Source organism: Phascolarctos cinereus, unplaced genomic scaffold (genome assembly GCF_003287225.1).
Source record: "Phascolarctos cinereus isolate Bilbo 61053 unplaced genomic scaffold, phaCin_HiC Scaffold_4;HRSCAF=312, whole genome shotgun sequence".
In the NCBI taxonomy this organism is placed as follows: domain Eukaryota; kingdom Metazoa; phylum Chordata; class Mammalia; order Diprotodontia; family Phascolarctidae; genus Phascolarctos; species Phascolarctos cinereus.
This window is the reverse complement of record NW_027555847.1, coordinates 658,936,691-658,959,856: the sequence shown is the minus strand read 5'-3', so window position 1 is coordinate 658,959,856 and position 23,166 is coordinate 658,936,691. Positions and strand designations below refer to the sequence as shown.

The 23,166-nt window shown below is 50.9% G+C and overlaps 3 protein-coding genes across 6 annotated transcripts; 1 reads left to right on the top strand and 2 right to left on the bottom strand.

Moving 5' to 3' along the window:
- Positions 1-7,322: 7,322 nt before the first annotated feature.
- Positions 7,323-14,097, bottom strand: PLPPR2 (phospholipid phosphatase related 2). Of its 2 annotated transcripts, XM_020995172.2 has the most exons (9): positions 13,344-14,097; positions 12,383-12,484; positions 11,820-12,008; positions 11,593-11,728; positions 11,158-11,432; positions 10,793-10,969; positions 10,463-10,585; positions 9,576-9,627; positions 7,323-9,153 (listed from the first exon to the last, which is right to left on the bottom strand). In XM_020995172.2, exons 2-9 carry the CDS (start codon positions 12,446-12,448, stop codon positions 8,819-8,821), a joined length of 1,353 nt encoding a protein of 450 aa, XP_020850831.1. In that variant the 5' UTR covers positions 12,449-12,484; positions 13,344-14,097; the 3' UTR covers positions 7,323-8,818. The 2 variants fall into 2 exon arrangements, with proteins under 2 accessions (XP_020850831.1, XP_020850832.1); XM_020995173.2 differs by lacking the exon at positions 9,576-9,627 and having other exon boundaries at positions 9,025-9,153.
- A 102-nt stretch (positions 14,098-14,199) lies between these two features.
- CCDC159 (coiled-coil domain containing 159) lies at positions 14,200-19,371 on the bottom strand. Its single transcript, XM_020995171.2, is given in 15 exon segments — positions 14,200-14,314; positions 14,544-14,666; positions 14,762-14,838; positions 15,216-15,322; positions 15,551-15,627; positions 15,888-15,955; positions 16,112-16,307; positions 16,543-16,624; positions 16,723-16,814; positions 16,977-17,010; positions 17,301-17,456; positions 18,112-18,197; positions 18,589-18,746; positions 18,976-18,997; positions 19,000-19,371. Coding segments are annotated over 14 exon segments (1,389 nt in total). The 5' UTR covers positions 19,142-19,371; the 3' UTR covers positions 14,200-14,314; positions 14,544-14,574.
- A 149-nt stretch (positions 19,372-19,520) lies between these two features.
- Positions 19,521-22,680, top strand: TMEM205 (transmembrane protein 205). 3 transcript variants are annotated; one of them, XM_020995175.2, is made up of 4 exons: positions 19,521-19,627; positions 19,948-20,068; positions 21,082-21,251; positions 22,006-22,680. In XM_020995175.2, exons 2-4 carry the CDS (start codon positions 19,969-19,971, stop codon positions 22,315-22,317), a joined length of 582 nt encoding a protein of 193 aa, XP_020850834.1. In that variant the 5' UTR covers positions 19,521-19,627; positions 19,948-19,968; the 3' UTR covers positions 22,318-22,680. The 3 variants fall into 3 exon arrangements, with proteins under 3 accessions (XP_020850834.1, XP_020850835.1, XP_020850836.1); XM_020995176.2 differs by having other exon boundaries at positions 19,570-19,665; XM_020995177.2 differs by lacking the exon at positions 19,521-19,627 and adding an exon at positions 19,690-19,781.
- The last annotated feature ends 486 nt before the right edge of the window (positions 22,681-23,166 follow it).

Below are 23,166 nucleotides of genomic sequence, written 5' to 3'. Positions count from 1 at the left end.
AACTGACAGTTTGAAGATAATATTCAGATTGATGGTCTGAGAGAAGCTAACGAGACTGGAGAGAAACTGGATTAGATATAGAGAAACAAGATTGAGGGATAATTTTTTTTTCTGATGAAAACTATTATAATCTTTACCTTATGAAGATGAAGAATATTCTTGTGAAAAGACTTTATTTGACATCTGGAGTGAAGTAAATGGTATGGGCTTATGTTCTCAGAAATGAAGAGAAGTCATCTGTAAATAACTGTGTTTTATTACTGATTTCATAGTTAATAAGTTATATATTTTGTAACTTTGATATTAGTTAATCCTAAAAGATTGAATGCATAGATATGTGTAACTACTATTGGAAAAGGAGGTTTCCCCAGTTCATTAAATAAATAACAAACTATGGTTGGGAGTTGTAAGTTTAGTTTATTATGTTGTAATTGTGTTAATTAATCAGATGATTTTTTTTTTGGGTGAGGCAGTTGGGGTTAAGTGATTTGCCCAGAGTCACACAGCTAGTGAGTGTTATGTGTCTGAGGCCATATTTGAATTCAGGTCCTCCTGATTCCAGGGCCACTGCTCTATCCACTATGCCACCAAGCTGCCCTGAGAAGATATTTAAACACACCTCCTGCATTACCCAAGAACTCAGGATGAGGCCTATAAGTTGAGTATGTGAGTTTTATAAGTGAGTATAGTTATATAATTGTTTAATTGTGCTACACTATTTTTAAAGTATATTTCTTAGCAATATTTCACTTTCACAGCATAACTTTTGAACTGTGTGTGTGTGTGTGTGTGTGTGTGTGTGTGTGTGCATATGTGAAGTCTCACATGGAGCTTTAGAGCCCTAGGAATAGGAGCCTCATTTCCTGTGACCACTTGGCTGCTGGCTGGAATAGTGTGCCACCTGGTGGGAAAATTATATATTATATTCCTTCATTTGCTAATTAATAGAGGCCTGGAGTCAGGAATATCTGAGTTCAAAAACTACCTGTTTGGCGCTGGGCAAGTCATTTGACCTCTGTTTGTCTCAGTTCCCTCATCTGTAAAATGGGCACAGTAATAACACCTATCTAGCAGGGTTGTCATGAGGACCAGATTAGATAATTTATATTAAGTTCTTAGCACAGTGCCTGGCACACAGTAGGCACAATGTTAGCAATCAGCTATTATTATTAAGAAGGCAAAACACAAGGTGATGAAGGTTGCTTTAGTATTTCAGTGCCCTAAGTATCACATGGGGTGACAACTGTGTTCACCTGCATCATATATTAAAGGAATGGTTTGTGAGAAAGGGAAGCAGTGCTCAGTAAAAGCCAGCATAGCTTTATCAAACATAGATCATGCCAGACTAACCACATCTCTGTTTTGGAGAGGGTTACTAAGCAGGCAGAAAAGGAGAATGTTGTACCTGGATTTCAGCAGAGCACTTAACAGAGTGTTTCATGCTTACCTTATGGATAAAATGGAGAGTTATTAGCTAGAGAATTTTATAATTGTTTGGATACAGAACTGGTCCATCAACCAGATCCAAAGAATAGTCCTTAATGTATCTGGTCTCAGGGTTCTGTCCTTGGTATTTTGTTATTTAATACTTTAAATAATGACTTGTATGAATTCAGAAAACACTTACGGCTGGTAGGGAAATTCCATGTTGGATAACAAAATTAGGATCTCAAAAGATCCCAACAAACTAGAACAATGAACCAAATTTAGACAAATGAAATTTACATGTAAATCCTCGACTTAGGTTTCAAAAATTAAATGCCCAAGGACAGGAAAAAGGAAGAATGACTAGGCAACAGTAAACATAAAAAGAGCTAAATTTTAGTGAACTGGAGTCTTGATATGAGACAAAAGTTTGTCATACACACCCCAAATCTAAAGCAATGGGAGGACCCATTCATAAAGACAGTGTCTGGAATGGGGAACGTTAATAGTTCTGATGTAGAGATCTCTTTTAGTCAGACCACACCCGGAGTATTGTTTCCAATTCTGGGGCCACATTTTGGGAAATTGACAAAATGGAATTTATTTAGAGGAGGTGAAGAGATTATAGATTATAATGTACGCAAATAAGTTAAAGGAACTGGGACTGTTTTGCCTGGAAAAGGAAGACTTGGGGGCAAGCAAAGCTGGGTTCCAGTATTTGAAGAGCTGTCCTGTGGAGGAGGGATTATGTTTATTCACCATTTTGGGGTGACTGTTGTAGAGAGGATTTCATGTGAGGTATGCACTGGATGAGAAAGCCTCTGAGTTCCAACACTGAGATTTTTCTCCTCTTTCGCTCCTTTCTGTCTTCCCATTCCTTTCTCTGCTCTCTCCCCTTTCTCTTCTCCTTCCCCCCATTGGTGGGAAAGAATGATTTCAGAGCAGAGCTCTGTCACCAGGGATCCTTGGCCCATCAGGATGATAGACTGTTTGAGTTAAAATGGACCTGAGTTTTGCTACTTACTTCATCACACACAGGCACACATATACTTAGGAGCTATTACTTTATAGACAAGGAAACTGAGGTCCACAAAGGGGCAATGTGGTTTTCCCAACGTCACAAGAAGAACCAAACCCAGGTCCTCAAGCCCCCAATTCACCTGGGATGGATGAGAACACCACCCTTCCAACCTTAATTATAGGTTTAGTTTTCCTTGGTTTTCTGCACCCCAGGCTAGGGTCTCTAGGAGACAGTGACTGCATTTCAGGTAAAGAATATGGTTGGGCAAAGCCCAGGTAGATTTCCTAATCTGCATGACTCCTCACCCCTGAGTTTCTGATCCTCTGGGATTGGGCCTAGGGTCCCATAGGCCTGTCTCGGTATGTATGCATGATATAGCACGTCTCTGCCTGAGTGTGTGGCCATAATCCATCCATCCTTCCATGCACATGTTGTTCTGCACAGGCATGTGTATGTTCACTCCTGCATTCATGAACCTGCAAGCACCCACTTGATCCAGGTGTTTTCCTATCTACTGCTTGTTCTATTTCCATGCCCCAGAGTGGACCAGTTGCCTGGTCAATGGAGAGTGTGGACAGGTACAGGCTCATGGTCCTTTTCCCCAGTTAAAAAATAAAATAAATACCATCTTGCTTTTCTGCCATGTTCCACTCATTCTCATAGCTCTACCAAGTCCTAGATTTGGTTGGTTGTTTGTTTGCCTTTTTTTTTTTTTGGCTAGGGATGGGGTTAAGTGACTTGCCCAGGGTCACACAGCTAGTAAGTGTTATGTATCTGAGGCCAGGTTTGAACTCAGGTCTTCCTGACTCCAAGGCTGGTGCTCTATCCACTGTGCCACCTAGCTGCCTTTCAGTCCTAGATTTGGAGTCAGGGGACCTAGGTTTGAGTTTTGGCACTGCCATTTACTACATGTATGGCTTTGAACATGTTCTTCTTCTTCTCAGTTTCCTCATCTGTAAAATGAGAGGATGGGACCAGGTGATCTCTAAATTCTCTTCCAGATTCCAATCCTATCATAAATACTAGAATGACCATATGGTTTTGGAGGAGTTCTTCTCTGACTTAGGGCATAAATAATGCATATGTGTAGAGACACAGAGGGGTTGTTCCAGGCATTAATGGTCAGTGAGGTGTGTATGAATAAATGTATATGTGTGAGGGTGGTGTTCTGAGACATGAGGCACTGGGAGCAGATGGCAGGGATGTTTTATGTTCCAGAAATCCTGGAGACTTTGGACCACAGAGACTGGAGCAACGCCCTGAGGACTGGGAGATAAAGGAAAGATAAACGATGGTTTGGGCTCAGCTTCTTTGCCCAGTATCATTCACTGCTTCAGCCTGTCCATCTTCCATCTGTCAATCACTCCCCATCCAGCACCATTGCCTGGCAACCACAGAGAGGCTGTTGCTAGGAGATCCCAGGTGGGTGGAGGCTTCTGGGACCAGGAAACAGCAGCAGCAGCAGCAGAGCAGTAGCAGCAAAGCACATAAACACATATCCCATCAGGGATTTCTGAGTAGGACACCTCCACAGCCTACAGGATCAGTACCACCCCCACATCTCCAACTCCATGCACCTTGAGACACCCTCAGTCTACAGGCTTTGCGTAGCCTCCCTCCTTCCACCACCACCCCCTCCCCTACACACATGCCCAGTCCTGGGTAACACCCTTAGCCTACAAGCTTAACTCCCTTCCCCCCCCACACACACACAGACACACACCAACACACAGACTTACACAGACACCCTCGACCTCTTACAGATGTGCTTTGGGTGTGCTAACAGGGATATACTGGGAGGAGGAAAGACTCATTTTTCCCCTTTCTTTCTCCTTTCCCGGAGACTGCTGTTTCTTGATCCATCCCAGACCATTACAAGGAGTCTAACCCTGTAGAGAGGTCCTCTTGGATAAAACAAGGAGCAGGGTAAAAAGGTCCAGAATTGAGAAAGAAGTAGATAGAGGGAAAGAGGCTAGGAGGTTGCAGAGAAGAGTATGCGTGTTGGGAGTGGGACATGGAGAGATAAGAGGAAAAGAGGGAGAAGAGGGATATAAAGATTTAGAAAGACATTCCACCCCACTCCCCGGGTCCTCAATCCCTGGCCAGGCCCTGTCTCCTTTGGGAGAGGCTGGGCATCGGGGGGAGGGGGTCGGCGAAGGCACCTCCCCCTCGACTACGTGTATTCTCAAGCAATAACAGCGCCATCGGTATTATCTACCCAAGAATACCCGTTATCGCGGGGGGCTGGCCATTGGGGTAGGGCCTGGGGAATTGTGGCACCAGAACTGGGAGTACTCCTTGGCCACCCTGGGCGGTGGCAATAGGAATAGCAGCTCTGGACTCCACCAGGCTTGTAGTCACAATGCAAGCTGGCTCCAGCCCAACCCCACTCTGACCTCACAACCTGGATGTCAACTTGAGACCCTCTCATTTCAGCTGTACTTCCAGACCCTGGCCCCAAGGACCTCTCATCCAGATCCACAGGCCTCCTGCATAACCCAGGCCCAACCCCACCCCTACAGCAATTGGCCAACTAGACATTTCACCCTTGGAATTCTCTTCTAGGCCCCCAGGGACCAAGCCCCTCCCTTCCAGCTCCTGAAGCCCTGAGACCCAGAATCTAAGAGTTGGAATGGACCTCAGAGGAATTCCAATCCAACTCGCACCTGAACAATAATATCTTACATCCCTAAAACCTGTACTGTGAGTTGTTACCTAGTCCCACCCCAAGAAGACCCCCCACCTCCCAGAGTTCCCTTTCCCACTTCTATGCTCCAACAGTACTTCCCCAGGACCTTGGACCCTCTTCCAGGATCTCAGGAGAACTGGTCTTAGTCCTCTTCCCAGACTTGAGGCTTCTAGCCCCTATCCAGTATCCCAGGCCCTGGAGACCCTGGGGGCGGAGTTGTGAGCAAAGGCGGGGCAGTCCACACAACCCCCCTCCTTCAGCCTCAGGCCCGGCTTCAGAACCGTGGACAGCTCCCTGCTCCAGCGTACTGGACTAGGAAAATACTGAGGGTTCCGAGAAGGGCTGGGGGAGTTGGCCACAGTTCCTGGGTAGGCCAGATAGATTAGGGCTGCGGAGGAGAGGGTAGGATAGTAGTCCGGGTAATAACTGTGGAGGAAGAGAGAAGAGACACGGAGAACCCTGAGACATTGAGAGAGAAACGCAGAGATGTGATTGAAATGGGAGTAAGATAGGGACAGAGATACGGTTCAGGACAGGGAAAGGCTTCGCTCCAGCCTTCCGCCGAAAAGAGGGTCCTAACCTGAAGCAACTAGCCAGGGACCTGAAGGATTATGAAAGTCCAGTGACTGGGGTGTTCTGAGTTATGGGGATCAAGGCCTGGCAGGGGCGGGGTTTCAGCGTTCTGCGGGTCAAAGGGTCGATGCCTGAGCGAGAAGAGGCCCGAGCCTTAGAAAATTCGGGATTCTGAGGGTCAAGGGCCAAGGTTCTGGGAGACCGGGGTCATGGTGAATGCAGGGCCGGGGGTGGACTCACCCTTTGTCTGTGGATCCTGGGAGAATCCTGCGCCGCCCGTGCCTCGCCCCCGCCCGTCCAGGCCCAGCTCCCCGCCCCCCCCTCCGGAAATCTCTGTTTCTGAAAAAACCAACGCTTCCATCCCCAACCCGCCCCCTGCAGTGGAGAGAGCAAGACTGGAGCTGGGCCCGGGGCGGAGGTAAGGGCCAGACAGAGGACCCCTCCTCCTGACAAACCCGCATCTCCGGGAAGCCTCCGTCCCCGCTGAGTTTTTCTCTTCCTGCTCCCACCTTCCCTCACGTCTGCCAGGCCTTGACCGTGCTACGGTGTTCAGGGAAGGGGCGCGGCCCAGAGCAGCAGCAGGAGGCTCGGACACCGCCCGGCCTGGGGAGGCTGCCTTGGCCCTAGTCCCGCTCACTCCCTTCCACCGCCTACCCCGCCCACGGCCACGCCCCCGCGCCCCCACTCTTGGCCGAGGGGAAGGCGAGGCACGTGGGTTCCAGCTGCATGCCAGGGTGGCAGGTGCCCGGGTGGCAGGTCAGAGCAAATGGGCCCCAGTCCCTTCCTGCTCCCACCCCCAATCAGGGAGCCCTCGCAATGTGGAGCGAGTCACCGGCCAAGCATCTGCCCTCCCCACCCCCAAAAAATGACGACCTGTGGTCGTCTTTGAGGATACCTATATCTGCATGCGATTGAGAGAGAGATAGAGAAAGAGATAATGTGAGAATGAGGTAGGATAGAACTCCCAAGCCAGAAACCATTTAACCTCCACCTAACAATCATAGAACTTCAGAGTTGGAACGACCTCGGAGATTGTGCCATTCAATCCCTTCCTCTTACAGAAGCCCAGAGCGGGAAAGAATCGTGTCCACATCATAATCTCTAAGCAAATGAGCCAGGGGGACAACACTCATTTGTCCTGATTTCGGTGCACCTCAAAGCCCCTGATGACCCTTACAGCAGCCTGGTGCATTACCTTCAGGGACTTAACAGCTTTTGCTTTGGGGAGCTGGAGGTTGAGGTAAGGGCAGGAGGAGACAGACCAGGCCCAGGATACCAGGAGGTTTGTACATGGCTGAAGGACTGGCCACTGATGGGGAGTGGTGGCAACTTGGAGGGGCAGAGGGCGGTCACCACTGGAGACAGCAAGCCCCTGGACAACGAGGTGTTGAGGCTACTGAAGGGGAGGAATATTTTAAATGGAAGTTGAAGGCACCATCTAAAGTAGTTATCCCAGAGCAAAGCTCCATGGCCCAGGCCTGCTTCCAGCTCTGTCTCTTTTGTTCACATGCTCCAGCCAAATTCACACACCACATAGGCACATGGTTAGTCACATTCAGGGAGAACAGTCACATGTATACTCTTGTAAGCATAGAGGAAACAGATGCTGGGGTATTTCTGATACAAACAGATCTTTATTAAAGGCTGTGAAACTGGGAGTGGAGGAGAGGTCTCTCTCTATTGCCCCCTTTAGCTTCCCTTGGGGCAGGGCCAGGGCTGTTGGGGGTATTGTGCCCTAGAACTAGCACAGCCAGTTCAGGAAGGGAAAAGGTTATTTTTTGTTTTTGTTTCTTGCTGTGGTGGGATGAGGAAGCCAGGACATGAAAGGCAGTCTCCCATGTGTAGGTCACAAGGAACCCCCTATCTCCTCTCCATTCTCCACCACAGGACTCTGCCCTTAGGTCCAAACATTGAATCCCCTCCCAAACCCACCCCCAACAAATCTAGGACCAAGGAAATGAGGGATAGAGCACTTGGAGAAAGACAACACCCTGTCCTCAAAGACTGCTCAACTCCCTTTCCCCCACTTTAGTCTCAGAGCATAGAGTAGAAGAGAATCCCTCCTTCCAGCACTGGTAGCTGGAGGGGAACTCAGAGTTTAGGGTCATTAACATAATGATTGGAATTGGGGGATGATGGGGAGAATAAGGGGAGAAACCCAGCTTGGCTGGGAGGATAGGGGAAGCTCTCAGGGTTGGGTGGGAGCTACCCCCATCAAAGGACCTTGCAATGGGAAGAAAATGAGAGACGGGGTTTCAGTAGTAGGACCCTGACAATCCAATGCCTCCCCACTAGTTCAGAATCACTGCCTCCTTTCTCCATCCTGCTGTTTGAAGAGGGGTAAGCTCAGAATAATCAGAAGGGGCTCTCATTGGCTGAGACTGGCTTCCTTCCACCACCACCCCCCAACCCCAAGAATTTTCAGATACCTAGGGTCCATCGTTAGGAATCATTGCCCATTATTGGCATTCTGAGACATCTAGGGCCCAACTCTGGCAAGCACCAAGATTCCTGTAGTCCTTAGATACCAAGCACTCTCATTGGCTGCTGTCGGACATCCCTCCACTTGTCCCCTCCCCTACTTCCAAGTTTTAGAAACATGGACTTTCTCATTGACTGGAATCACATCAACCCCAACCACTCTTAGAATTTTGAGACATAGAGACCCTAAATGTATAGTAAGAAGTCAAAGGTTATTTCTATTAGCTTTTGGATAAAAAGAAGGAGCTTCTGTCCCCACTCCAAACCTTGGGACAATGGAGGGTCTCCTCCCTCAGCATTCCCAATCCCAAATTCCCCCACATCAGGCAATGAAGACCCTCCTGGGGCTCAGCCAGCTAGAGAAGAGGGTAAGAAACAAAACCATCCAGGCCTAGACTTCTTTAAATTCTCCATCCATCCCCACACCCATGTGGGATTGGCTGGTGGGGCCACACACACAGGAAGGTGCGCACGCGCGCGCGCGCACACACACACACACACACACACACACACACACACACACACACTCATACTCACAGGCACACAGGAGACACATACACACAGCCTGAGAACATCTGACTCCAGGAGGTATATGGAGCCAGAGGCTCTCAGGATCTAGGAACCTGAGTTCACAGCAGGTGGTCCCGGCTGGCAAACAGGTAGGGGCTGAAGCTGTCCCGATGGAAGGGGGAGGGGTACAGTCCACTGAGGGTGTATAAGTCCCGCAGCAGAGGAGTGGGCAGTAGCAACTTCCGGCCCCGGCCACCCCCACCTCCACCCCCACCAGCCACAGATGGTCCAGGGGATGGTGGGGGGCCCTGGCTGGGGCCAGGGGTCATGGCAGGCAATGTTGGCTCAGACCTCACTCGAGCACGGGGAACACGAGGGGAAGAACACATCGGGGGGGCCCGGGAAGACACACAGCTGGGGATCAGGTGGCCCCGACGAGTACAGCTCTGCAGCTCTGGGAAGACAGGCAAGGGCAAGGTTGGGGTGGGGATCTCCAAAGCACAGAAGTCGTGGGGAGCAGGGAATAGGGCTAGGGCTGGCAGCCCCCCACAGACAGAGCTCTAGAGATGAGAGGGAGGGGGAGGCGGTATTTTTCTGGGTGTTTTCCACCAATAATCCTGAACCTATCAGGGTTTTGAGCTGGAAAGCACCTTAGGTACTATCCAGAGCTTGAGTCTGAACCCTGGAGCCTGTAATCCCCAATTCGGTGCTCTGTCCACTACATCATTTGACCCAGCGAAGGCTGGAGAAGGCAGGCCCGAGGAAGGAAGGGAGGCTGGTTGGACTGGGCTGGTCCCAAGGAGCAATTAGGCAACCAGAGTAAATGTTGGATGTGGAGGGTGGGTTCTGGGGAGAGGAGAAGAGGAGTTCACTCACTGGGTGGGGTGAGGCGGGCAGGCTGCAGCGGGGGTGCAGTGGTCTTGGGCTCCTGAGACAGACAGGCAGAGGGAGCGGGCTAGTGGCCCGGCTGGCCCCAGCCCTGGCCCCTGGCCCTGTCCCGTCGATTCCTTTTCCTGTTCCTGAGCTGACTGAGGGCCCCCCCCCAGTTAGGGTGGACACCAGGAGGGCAATAATGGAGGGGGTACAATGGGAAAGGAGGGGGCAAATGGAAGAGAAAGAGTTTCCAGCATTAACCATATTCCACCCCCTTTACCATCCTTCTCAAAGATGGGATCTCAAATTAGGGGTCACTGGTCATGACCTCCAAATGGGAGCAGTGGTGAGAGTGGGACAAGCAAAAGGTCTTAGAAATCATTCAGTCTAACCCCTTCATTTTACTGATAGGGAAACTGAGGCCTGATGAGGTGATCTGTCCCAGTTCAAACAGTTAATAAATAGCAAAGTCAGGATTTGAATCTGGGACTCTGGCTCTCTCTCCACTATAGTATAGTAATGCTGGCCCTCCAACCATTTAGAGAAACTTATCCCTGGTTTGGAGCAGTGCTATTCATAGGAGGTTGTTTGGTTAGGACTTCCATAAATATAGAGAACAACCCTCTATCAGATGTACCATACTCTGGGTCCCCTTCCTGTACCAATTGTGAGTGGGTGGGGTGGGCCCATCTCTAGCCCCACCCCAAGCTTCCCCAGTGTCATCTGGGGACCCCTACTCTCAAGACCCAGGACAGTCAGTGTCTGCCTCTAGCTTGCCCCTCACCAGGCACTGAGTCCTTTAGGAAGTCCAAGGTTCTAGCTCACAGCTGAGTATGGGAATCTGGAACTAAGAAGTGAGGGGGCAGGGGGAGTGGCCAGCTGTCCCTTACCTGGGCTGAATTTAACTTTTCAAGGGGGTTCTCAATGGCAGGCACTGGGCCCAGACCCTCCCATCGGAATGCTCTCTGGCACAGAGGCACTCGGCTCTGGAACTTATTGACAACACAGGTAACCTGAGGCAGGAATAACAGAAGGTGCTCATCTTTTACCCACCAGACCCCAAAGACCGGCACAGATGCAGAACTCGAACCGGGAAGCAGGGAGAAATCCTATCTCCCAGTCTAGGGTATACCCCCTCCCCTCTTTCTGCATAATCTACCCCTCCTCCCACCTGCATCCGGGGGGGGGGGGATGAGGCCCAGCCCCACAAAGAGACTAACCAGGAAGGTGGCAATAGCTGTCCCAGTCAGGAATCCAGCCAGCACATCTGACCAGTGGTTCCGATACTCAGCCACACGGACTACACCCACCAGAAAAGCTGGGCAGAGCAGGGCAAGGCAGAGTGAAGGCTTCACCAGCCTGGAGCCCTTTACCCTGAATACTAGTGTGACATACATCTGGAGAGAGGAGAGGGAGAGAGGGTCACAGGGGCACTTTACAGAACCCCTTCTTTTACAGACTGGAGAGGGGAAATGGTGGAGAGAACAGGTTTCAGAGGCACAGGATAGGAACTGCCTCCTAATTTCAAGTTTGGCTGGAGTCTGGTACTTTGTCTCAGTCCTCTCTAGACATTGCTCAGACTCACCGCCGTATAGGTGACTGCAAATGCACACAGGGCTGCATCCTTGCAGGGGAAGGCACGTCGGGCAGCTGCAACCAAGGCAGGGTTGCCGGCTGCACAGGCCCCTTGGTCGGTGACATACCGGTCCGGTCCAGGCTTGTCTGTAGCTGGCGGTGGGCAGCCCAGAGCTGTATAATTGGGGTGGCAGACAGACAGGAAGTGTGGCGTAGGATTCCCCGTCACTACTTGGCCAGCATTGGCAAAGATGGATGTGGTGAAGAGGCCAAACGAATACACGCCTAGAAGGGAGGGATAGAAAAACAGATTGAAGCCCACCCAGGGGCAGAGTGTGGGCTCCTCCTCGCCCTGGAACCTTTTCCTCATCCTTTTCTCCAGACTCCCTCAAACTAACCCCTGCTTGCCCCACCACCTGGCTAAGTCCCAATTCACATCCCGCACCCAGGAAGCGGACCAGCCTTCTGAGGGCTGGACTGAAGCGGCAGCAGTCCCCACACACAATGGTCTTCTCTCTCAGGGCAGGCACAGTTGAGGTGGGAGCTGGGAAGAAGGCCCGGGCAAGTTCTCCAAAGAGGATCTGGGAGGAAAGACTAAGATTGTAGGGGCAGCCCTACCTTAATCATCCTCCTCCCTCCACAATCGACACCTTCTAAGACCCTGGGAATTACCGTGATGGCAGGCCCTGCAGTGACCAGGGGGTAGATCAGAGCTGGTGGGACACGGCTGGTGGCTTCAGGCCCTGGGTAGGGCTTGGCGTAAGTGCTGTCATAGCAGAAGAAACCCTGCATGTGCACTGGGAATGTGTCTGTGTATTCCAGGCGATAGGCAAGAAGTACTACGGCTCCCAGGAGCACTGACTGCCAGTCCAGGCCGGGCAGAGGTGGACAGTGGGACACAGGAAAGATATGGAGAGAAGAGAAACAAACAGCCACCAATGAAGACACAGAGATGGAACTCCACATAAGGGTTATTGGGGAGGGGGCAAAGAGGTAGAAAAGATAAATAAAGAAATGGAGAAGGGGGGAGGGAAGGAGAGAGAGAGAGAGAGAGAGAGAGAGAGAGAGAGAGAGAGAGAGAGAGAGAGAGAGAGAGAGAAGTTACAAAGAGAACAAAAATCAGGAGAGAGTCACAAACCAAGGAGAGATAACATAGTGATTAAAGTTGAGGGCATCTCTTTACTTTCCAGAAACCTCTCCCCCAAATCCTCTATGCTGACCTGCATGGTCCTCACCTCCACAAAGATGAAGCAGGGTATTATGGAGAAACTCCTCTTCAGGTCTGGCCGCCCACTCGCCATGGTGGGATCGGGATGAGGGGTACAATTGGTGGGGGCCTGGGAAAGAGGCCCAGTCACATAGACCCCCCCAGATGCACCCTCCATCAACCCCTTAAACTGCAATCCCTAGAACAGCAGACTCAGTCTCCTCCCTCACCCCAAAAGTTTTTAAGGTTTTACTGAGTCTATTGCACTGATCAACCCAGCCACTGGCCCCTCTGCCTCAATTTCTCATCTGTCTGTTCCTCACTAGAAAGAGAAGGGCATCCCTTGGAAGAACACTCCCACCCCCCCTTAACTACTATCAGTTAGAAAGTTCCCAGTAATCTAGACTTCATTCTGTAACTGCCTGAGAAAATGGACGTATTTGGAGAAGACTATTGCTAGATGCTGGAGAAGGTACAAAGCCTAGCTAAGACCATTTTCCCTCAAATAATCCAAAAAGACTGGAAAACTCTAGGCCATTTGGCTTCTGCTTGCTCTTTCCAGCCCCTCTTCCTCCAACGGGTCCTGACCTCCATCCAAGGATTCACTTAGGCTACAGTATTCTTCATTATATGGAGGGACCCCTTGGACATCGCCCCCTACCCTCTCCCCACCTCCTCTTAACCGTGCTGTTTTGGCGTTTCCAGCACACGTGTGTGTGTGTGTGTGTGTGTGTGTGTGTGTGTTGTGTGTGTGTGTGTTTGCCTGTTGGGAGGGGAAGCCTAACCGAGTGGGCGAACACACAGACTCGTAGCCTCGCACAGGCGTGCAAACATACACGGTGTCTCCCCCTCCCCCATCACCTCTCCCCATCGCCACCCCGCGATCCCAAGTACTCTTTCCCCCCATTACTCCCAGACAACGGCTCTCTTACTCCCTTCCCCCCGTAAGCAGGGACCCCATATCACCATCCAATACCCATCACCGCCACCTGGGTCACGGCCGCTCCATGGCCCGGATCCACGTCCCACGATGAGGGAGGCCCAGCCGTTCGCCTTTGTCCCAGATGTCCAGATGTCGCAGACCGACGAGAGGACAGGCGGAGGCAGACAGAACCGAAGGATAACCAAGCCCTGGCTCTCTGGGCGCCGCTGCCTCATGCAGCAGAAGCCTCGGGAGCGGAGCCGGAGAGAGCGGTAGGGACCAAAGGAAAGGCTGGATGGAGAGATGGAGGGAGGAATGGGAGTGCGCCGGACGTGCGCCGGCTCATTAGCACCGGGCCAGCCCCGGGGCGGGGCGTCTGTGAAAACGCTCCCTGGCTCACCTCCCCCCACCTCCCCACTCGGCCCAGGGGCTCACTACTGGCCTTCGGTACTCATTCAGGAGAGGGAGGTAGAATGTAACCTGCTTGAAGGCCGGGATTATTTCCTTTTTGTCTCCGTATCCTCGGCACCTAGCGCAGTCCCTGGCACGCGTTAGAAGCTTAGTAAATGCTTGCTGAATGAATGGAACCTTTGGGTCGGGCCAGCTGTGTTGGGGACGGGGAGGAGAGGGGCAGTGTTTTCTGGACTGAGACGTTTGCGCTTGGGTGAGTTGTGGGAGGAGTGCGTGGTAAGGCTGTGTCTATTAGGAGCATGGCTGTGTGAGTAGTTTGAGCTTGGGGCTGGGGCTCCCCGTGGCTCTGTCCTAATTTGACCAAGGTCACAGGCTCAAGCCCCCCATTAGCCTAGACTTGGCTGTGCCCTCACTCCAGCCTGACTGGCCTCTGAGCCCAGCCCCACTGAATTACCCCTTTCTAGAGCAAGGAAAAAGGGGAAGGGGCAGGCAGAGTCAGCATGAACAGAGAGTGTTGGGAAAGGGGCCACTCCTATTTTATTTTCTGTCTTAGGGGATTTGGGGAGGCTGAGGCTCTCCTCAGGGACGTCTCCCTTTCCTTGATCAGGCAGGTCCCAGCAGTTCAGCCTGTGGAGAGAGAGACTGGTGATGTGAAGGGTCAGATCCTCATCAGGGCTACTCAGGGACATCTGAGTAGGGAGCAAAGGCAGGGGCTAGGGAAGAGGCTGGGGCAAGGACAGGAAGAGTCTAGTGAGAGCAAGGGTTGAGGTCAGAGGTCCTGAGGAAGCCACATCTATGGCCAGGGGCCAGGGACCAGGGGGATGGGCCAGGGGCTGGAGATTGTCAGGGTTCATACTGAAGGAGTCTTTCATGGGTCAGGCTATTGGCTATGGGCTGTGAGGTGGGTTGACATCTGAATCCGAATCTGTTGTCCAGGCTGGCGGTAGTGTTGGACTCACACACTTTCGTACCCTCCGGCCTGTGCCAGGAAATTCCAGAGGGGTATTTGGAATGTAGGCTTGGAGGGAGGCATTTTTCTCCTCCCCAGAGCCTCACCTCCCCCTGGGCACTCACTCTTTAGAACTCCACAGTGCTTCACTCCGGTCAGGGATAAGCTTTCGATGGCATTCTGCAGAGTGTTCACAGCTGACCTAGAGAGGGAATGGACTGGAATATGCACCCAGAATCTGGACGAGGGAATGGTAAGGAGTAAGGGCCAGGTCATGATGGAGTTGGGATGATGGGTTCTTCATCATGTCCCCTCCCAATAAGTCTTGGCTCACAAGATTGTTTTAGGGTTGGAAAAGGTCCTGGGTATCATTTAGTCCAATTAATCACAACACCACCCCATTTTATAAATGAGGAAACAGGCTTAGAGGGGGGGAATCATTTGCCTTATTTGGGAGTCAGCATCAGTTAGGGGTTTGAAGGGGATTTGAAGGAATATAGGTCCCTGGGAACCAAAGAGGGTACTCATGAAGGTCTGGGCTCAAGGAATGGGTCTAGTCATCCTGGATTTCTTTCTCACCATATGTCACTCAGCTCCTCCTCCAGCTCCTCTTGCCCCCACCAGTCCTTGGACTTAGTATCCTCCTCAGATACCATGCCCCCTTGCTGTTTCATCTTCGTTAGGACCTAAGGGTAGGGGGTGTTTAAGGGCAGAAGTAAGGCCCTCTCCTTACCTTCTCTCCTGAACCAACCTCAGGCGTCTCAGCTCAGCCTTCAGCCCAAGCTGAGCCAGAGATGGGGGTAGAAGAGAAATGGAGACTCAGACTTCAGCCATCCTATCTCCTTCTTCCCTGGTCATCTTACTTCCCCCCTGCATCCTTCCTTGACCCACCTCCACAGCCACTTTTCCCTTACCTTTCGACATTTCACCTGGTTCTTCTGCATTTTCTTGATATTCACCAGATTTTTGTTGATTTCTTCTTCCTGTGATTCTGAATAAAGGGATAGGGACAAGAGGATGGAGGGGCCTTCAGGAAAGAGTAATGGGACCCTCCTCCCTCCATCCAGGTCTTGGAGATATGAGAAGAGAAAAGCTGAGCTAATATCAACTACCATTCATTCCCCAGGGATGGAGGGGGGACTGGGGACCCCTGCCCTCAGCCCAGAGGTTGGAGCCCTTAGAGGAAGAGGAGATGGGAATGAAGAGACAAGAATGGGACAAGGGGGTGACAAGTGGGGGTGGGGGACATACTGAGTTTCTGGTGGATGTAGGTCACCTCTTCCTGCAGTATTTCCAGCTCCTCCCATAGGAACTTCTTGCTGTGGGGGGTGGGAGGGAATGATAACACGCCACAGAGTCCCAAACTTAACCTCTCCCAGCTCCCCCACTCCTTCCTCCTTCCTTAGCTCTCCTGTTCACCCTAAGGCCTCTCTATTGCTCTCAGAAATCTTGCACCCCCAAGCCAGGATCCACACCTTTCCCGAATCTCCTGGCCCAGCTGTAGTAGGGAGCGGGTGGTACGGCCCCGCTGGACCTCCTCGCTCCCACGAAGATTTTCCTTCACCTCCTGCAGGCCCCGAGCCAGTGCCTGCCACAGCTCCTGACGCCCTAGTTCTGCCCCTCGTCTAAGGAGGTCATTCTGGGCTGGGCAGCAAGACAGGCTCATCACTTCTGCCAGGGGATGGATGGAGAGTGTGATCTCTGATCTTAGCTTGACCCTCACCTCTGTCTCTCCTTCTACCAACCCCTCTGGGAAGGAAGGGGCTCACCCTGGGAAGTGTCTTTAAATTCCCACACCTAGGTTCAGAGGGGATTGGTGTGAAACCCTGGAAACCCTTCCCTATCCCTAATCTTGAGCTCACCTCCTACAAATCCTGGTGATTTGATTCCCTAGACCCAACCTCACCCTCTAGCTCCTGGATTTTAACCCTCTGATGGCTGCTTTCCTTCTCCAGAAGGGTCACAGAGTGGTTCAGGAACTCAAAGGCCTAGTAACAGGAAGGGTTTTGGGTCAGAAAGTGAGATCAGCGATTGTGGTAGGGTCAACATCAGAAAGGACAAATATGAAGGAGATGGGCCAACTCACATTGGTCTGGGCTTGAAGCTGAGTTTTCAGGCAATCCAAGTCTGTCCTTAAGAGCTTTTGTGAGTCAGGAATCATGATGGTGGAGACCTTGCCTGGGGGATCAGAGATCATAGTCTCTGTTTTCCACCTCACCCCACCAGGCAAGGAAGGCCCTAGAAGGGGTGACAGCAGTCTGCATTTCCCTATTCCACAGAAAACAGGTCTTTGGCTGTTGGCTTCATCCTCCCTACTCCTGTGGCTCCAGGATACCTTACCTTGGGCCTTAGAATTGTCTGTCTCCAAGCTTCTCTGAGGGCCAGCATGGTAGATCATGGGGGGAAAAGGGTAGAGGGCATATTAGAACCTGTTCCAGATCTCTTTCTAACTACCTCCAGGGCCCAACTGTACCCCAATTTGGGCTTTTTTTCCTCCCCCAAATCCTGCAGGGTCTCCTCATTCATTCAAATCACAGGAGGGAAACTGAGGCATGGAGATGGAGAAGAAGCTAGGCTGGACTTGAAGGAGCCCCTGAGTTATTCACTGGTGTACACAGGAGGGTACCCCATTGGACTTATCCACATATAAGAACGTGCCTGTACCTGGTCACTAGCCTTCATCAGAGGTCTTGGGCTTGGGCTCAGGCTCCGGCTCCGACTCCTGTTCCTGTTCCCATTCCGGCTCCTGGCCATTTTCCCCTTTGAATTCCCATTCAGCTTCGGGCTTGAGGAAAGTGTCTCCTCAGAGATCAGCCACTTCTACAGGGGTTGGGGTGAGGGTGGAAACAATACAGTCACGTCACACACACGGTCACAAGACCCACAATCCTCAAACCTTACGAAAGGGCTGTGCCTTTGCTGGTGCTTGTGTGGGGATGTGTCTCTTCCAGTAGAGACCAAAGGGCTTTCCCCTCCATAACAGTAATTAAGTCCTAGGAGACTGTCTCAAGTACATAGAGATTAAATGACTTGATCAGGTTCAAATAGCTACTAAAAGTCAGAAGAAGACTTGAACCCAAGTTTTTGTGACTCCAAGACCACATTCCCATCTACTGAACCACACTGCTTCTACAATAATAAAAATAATAGCTTCCTATTGATAAGTATTAATATTATTAATTAATAGTTAATTAATTAATAACATTCCTATTAACCTGTATCAGGTTAAGGTTTACAAAAGGCTTTCTTACAACCTTCTACAAGGTTAGTCCGGGTCCCCAGTAACCGAGATGTTACAAATAAAGAAATTGAGATCCAGACAAGTGAGCTGAGTTACTGAGGATCTATCATCCAGATATAGTGTCAGAGCTGGGACATAAGCCTAGGTGTCTCCTGATTCCATGTCCATGCTTCCCCTACCACACCACATGATCTAGAGAGGTGGGGACCCTGAGAGAACAAAGGAAGAGATCACCTTGAAATTGAGATGTTCATCCTTTAGGGACTCCTTTTCATCACTTTTCAGCTTCTGTGAATCTAAGTTGATCTTATGAACCACACCTGCCATTCAGAGCTAGGGTCACATCGATGACACTTCAGGGATCCCACCCCTTCTCATCCTTAAGTCAAATGGGATTCCACAAAAGGGCCCTAAATCATTCTTTAAGATCGCTTGGGAGAATAGGGGCTCCTTCTTTCAAGATTACTCCAAGCCATCAATATCTCAATCATTCCAGGTCCCCTATGTCTCCAACCTTGAAACCCCAGTTCCCCGTTATCCTAGTGGCCCAGTCCCAAAGTCCTGCCCAGAATCCTAATTAGCATGATGGCACCCAAGTCCAAGGCTCCCCCCATGCACCCCTCTATTCCCTGTTGCTGGTCCTCAGTCCTCTAGCTCTTGCCTTCAGTCTATCCCCAACCCCTCCAAACTGTTGCATCACTCCATACATACCAAGACCCCAAGGCTTCTCTGAGGCCAAGCTGACACTCAGTTTATCAGACTTGGAACGAATTTGCAGTGTACATTCCCTTGGAGAGGATGAGCATGGAGACTGACTGGAAACTCCAGAGCTGTCAGAGTCCCGAGGAATTCCAGCCAGGACACAGTCACTTGGATAGGTAGGGAGAATACTCAGTGGTGGGTGAGAAGGGTGTATAGGGTAGCCCAGCCATCCATACCTGCCCATCCCCCCTCCCAGCCCTAGACAGCTGTTCACATCTGGAAACACCCTGGAATCCACATAGCCAGAATAGGAATTCTGTCCCATCCTGCTCCCCCCAGACCCAGCCATTCAAACTGGAACTCGATCCTAGGGATGTCAAGGCCAGATGTTTGCACCTGGGTGAGAACATCTGGAGGGAGTCGGGTCCATAGAGTTCTCATTGCGTAGTCCTTGCTGGGAGGAAGTTGGGGGTAAGGCAGAACTGTCCCTCCTGCTGGGGCCTAGAACACAGTAGGCACTCAATAAATGTTCATAGAATTGAAATACCCACCAGCTGCTCATACTCTAAGCCCATCAGGGACCACGAAAAAAGTCCGCAGCTGGAGCGATGAAATTTGATCCAGTGGAGACACCATACAAAGTTAAGGTAGGGATAGTCTCAGGATAGAGTCTAGAGTCACAGAGGAGGGGCGGAGCCTTTGTGTGTATCTCTACCCCCACGGCGGCGATTCCGAAAGCCTATTGGTTGTATTCCTCATCTGTACTCCCTGAGGCGAAAGGCGATTGGATTAGCCCTGAGTCGTAGTCGCGGTAAGAGGCGGGGGCAGTGGGGTAGGAGACAAGGTAGGCGGGTCTTGTATAAGCATTCTCCTTACTGATTGGTTAAAAATCAAAAGGGGTGGAGTAAATGCTACAGAGCTCGCAATGGGACTGGTCTAAAGCCAGCGAGGAGGCGGGGTGGGAATGCTTGGGCTGAAGCATTAAGGTGGTGGGGCGGAGAGGGCTGTTGCTGAGGTCCGGAGTCCTCTGGTCAGGAGCGGAGCTTAGGTACAACCTTTCCCGACTAGGTGCCTCTCGTGGGGAAGGTAGGGGAGATAGAAGACGGGATCTGGCCTCTGGCAGCCCGAGACTCTCGGGACCGTGCACGCGCAGGACTGGGGAAGGGGCTCCCCGAACCCTAGCCGCGATTCCAGCCCCAGAGGTTGCCCCCTCTCCCTCGCTTCCCCTTCCCTAGGTGCGGGGAACCAGGCCCTCCTAGATTCCTTCGCCCTGGAATGCCTAAGCCTTGCGGGTACCCTAGCTCCTTCCTTGGGGGTGGGAGGTGGGCAGGGCTCTGAGCCTGGTTCTTTCCTCCTGCTCTCCCCCAGGTGCGGAGCCGGGGCTGCAGGATGTCTTCAGGAGAGGAGCCGGGTGATCTGGCCAAGGTGGTCCAGGTGTTGGTCCTGTCCAGTGCCTGGGGCATGCAGGTCTGGGTTACCTTCGTCTCAGGTACGTTCCCCTCCCCCAGGGACCCTGGACTCTGCTCCTTGCCGAGAGCCAGGGGGAGGGGAAGGGAGGAGGAAACTCCAGAGTTCCTGGCATCCCGAGGTTTAGAGCCGGAATGTACCATAGGGATTTGTTTACAGATTTGGAATTAGGGAGAGTTCAAGCAGGTTTCCACATAAAAAATGAACTTTGCAACCTTTGTAAGGGAGCCTCTGACCTTCTGATCCCAACCTAATCATTATAAGTAAAGAAATGAGGTTAAAAAAAATCCAATTTAAAAAAAGTTTAAAGGGGGGGGAATGCTGTTTCATAGAGGTATTTAAGTAGTACCTGAATGTATCTGTCAGGGATGCTCAAAAGGGAGTTCACCCCTGGGTTAATCTTCTCCCCCTCCCCCACTCCTCCCAGGGTTCCTCTAATTTAAATATTCCACTAGTCAACCAACTAGAATTTATTAAATGCCTACTGTATGCCAGGCACTATGCTAAACATATAGACCACTTTATTTTAATTTTAATTAGTTCCTTTCATTTAAGCATCAGTCATTTCCGAATATATTCAGGCCTAGTGAGCCTTCCCTTATAACCAAAAAAAAAAAACAGCTAAGCAAAACCTACCAACACATCATCCTCATCTAAGATTGTATACAAAATTCCATATCCATAGTCCCCCACCAAATGAGGCTCAGAGAAGTTAAAAAGTAGCCTGTGGGATTTTTGCCTATTACCTTCCCAACTCTTCCCTGTTCTACAGGAGGGATTTAGCAGATCTCTATCCCTGCCTTTCTAGCCTAAGAGGCTAGGTCAGGTGCAAAAGGTCTGAATTTCCAGGAATTGAGGCTGACTTGTTCACTAGTCTAATCTTTTCAATTTAAAGGAGAGGATATGGTCTCAGAAAGGGGAAATAAGTTGTTCCAGGTCACACAAAAGAACCAAGTTGCAGAGTCAGAATATGTTCTTCATACTCTCCAACCAGCCTCCTCTATACTCTTTTCCCACCTCCACTGCTACCCATAGGATTTGTGTTGTTCCGGAGGCTGCCTCGACACACATTCGGACTGGTCCAGAGCAAGCTCTTCCCTTTCTACTTCCACATCTCCCTGGCCTGTGCCGCCATCAGCCTGGGCATCTTCCTGTTCCATCACCCATTGGTGAAGCTCAGCTTTACCATGGCAGGAGTTGGTCAGGTACTAGGAGGCCGAGGGTGGGAGTTAGAGACCTGGGAGACTGGAGAGGAGGGAACATGGGCTTGGAGAGAACCCAGGACACTCTGCAGTCCTTTTCAAGACAACATCTGGCCTCTAGACCAGCTCCCACTCGATGTAGCTATTATTCTTTGGAGCTGGTGTTTTCTAAGTTCCCAGGAATTGGTCCTGATGACTGAGCCTCATTTTTGGCTTCTGCTTTTCACCTAGTTCATTGTTCTGAAACTTGCCTGGCTGGGAACTTAAGTCTTTGCAGGAGGGCTTAGGCCTCTCCCTGGGGGATTGGGTTCCACCCCCTGGCTCTTCATTCACAAGCTTGATTGGAGTGAGGGGGATAAATCTGTCTTGGCTTCCTCTTATCCCTTCTCAAATGCCCAGGATATGGGGCATGCTAGAGTGGGCAGCCTACCAAGGATAGTACTCCAAACTCCTTTTTGCTGAAGTTTCTGTATTCACCTTGCCGTGTGTGGGACACATATTCTCCAACTTTGTCCCTGGGTAATACAATTCTCAGAAGTCTTCTGGACTGCATAATTAAAATTATGTAAATAATGGTGGTTGGTTGGAATGAAGAATTTCACTATCTCTATCATGTCCTGCCTCCTCCCAACTGATAGAATGTGTTGAAATCCCTGGGAGGCAACTGCTGGTCCCCAAGGCTACCCTCAGCTGTGACCTTGGGCCTTGGGCAATGTCCCAGGGCCAGCCCCCCAGCTAACTTCAGCTTCTCTTCCAGCTGGGCCTCCTGGCTTTGAGCCTGGCTCTGTCAGCTCTGAATGCCTGGTGGCTAGAGCCAAGAACTACAGCTGCTATGTGGGCCCTCCAAGCAATGGAGAAGGACCGAGGTCTGGGTGGGGAACCCCCAGGACCTCCCCAGGGCCAGGTCCAAGACCCCTACCGTCGGCTTCGGGAGCAGGATCCCAAGTATCGGACCCTTCGGCAGACCTTCTTCCACTATCATGGCCTTTCCTCCCTCTGCAACTTGGGGAATCTGCTTAGCAATGGCGTCTGCCTTGCCTTCCTGGCACTGCACCTCCAAAGCCTGTAGGAGCAGGACCTCTTCTCACTGCTCAAAGGAGGGGTTCTGGCTCCTTCCCTGGGCCCAAATCCAACCCACATAGAGCAAGTTCACTTGGACTCTGTTGAGCTGACCCTATGGGTCAAGCAGCCAAGATATAGAGAGCCTTCTTCCTTCCCTATCCTCTGTCCTTCCAGGGCCCTGGGTTCTAATTCCTGTCATGCTGCTATTTACCCTTTCTCATCCAGGACACTCTTTATAGCTCTTCCTCCTTCCTCTGGTTGTTCCATTTATTGGATATGGCTCTAGCTACCTGAGCCAGAACTGGCAGACTTTCGGCAACTGTGATTCTATATCATGTACATCGTATTAAAAAAAAATGATTTCCCACAACTGCCTCCGGTGTGACTTAGATTAGAATTAGGGAAGACAATTCTACGTATACCCCCATTCCCCTGGCAGAACAGCATCTTCCCATTGTCTGAGCTATTGAAGGGTCGGTTGTCCAGGTTGGGGTAGAGTGTGACCAAGACCAAGCACTAGCCTCCCAGAAAGATGGCCCAGGGCAGCTAGGTGGCACAGTGGATAGAGCACTGGCCCTGGATTCAGGAGGACCTGAGTTCAAATCCAGCCTTGGACACAAAACACTTACTAACTGTGTGACCCTGGGCAAGTCACTTAACCCCATTGCCTAGCCCCCTCCCCCCAAAAAAGAAAGATGGCCCCAGTCAATGGCGATCTGGTCCCTTGATCTCTTCCCTCCTAGGATCATAGGATTTTAGAGCTTAAAGGGATCTTGGGTCATGTAAGCCCATCCCCCTCATTTTATAGTTGAACAAACTAAGGCACAAAAATTAAGTGACTGGTTCAAAGTCACAA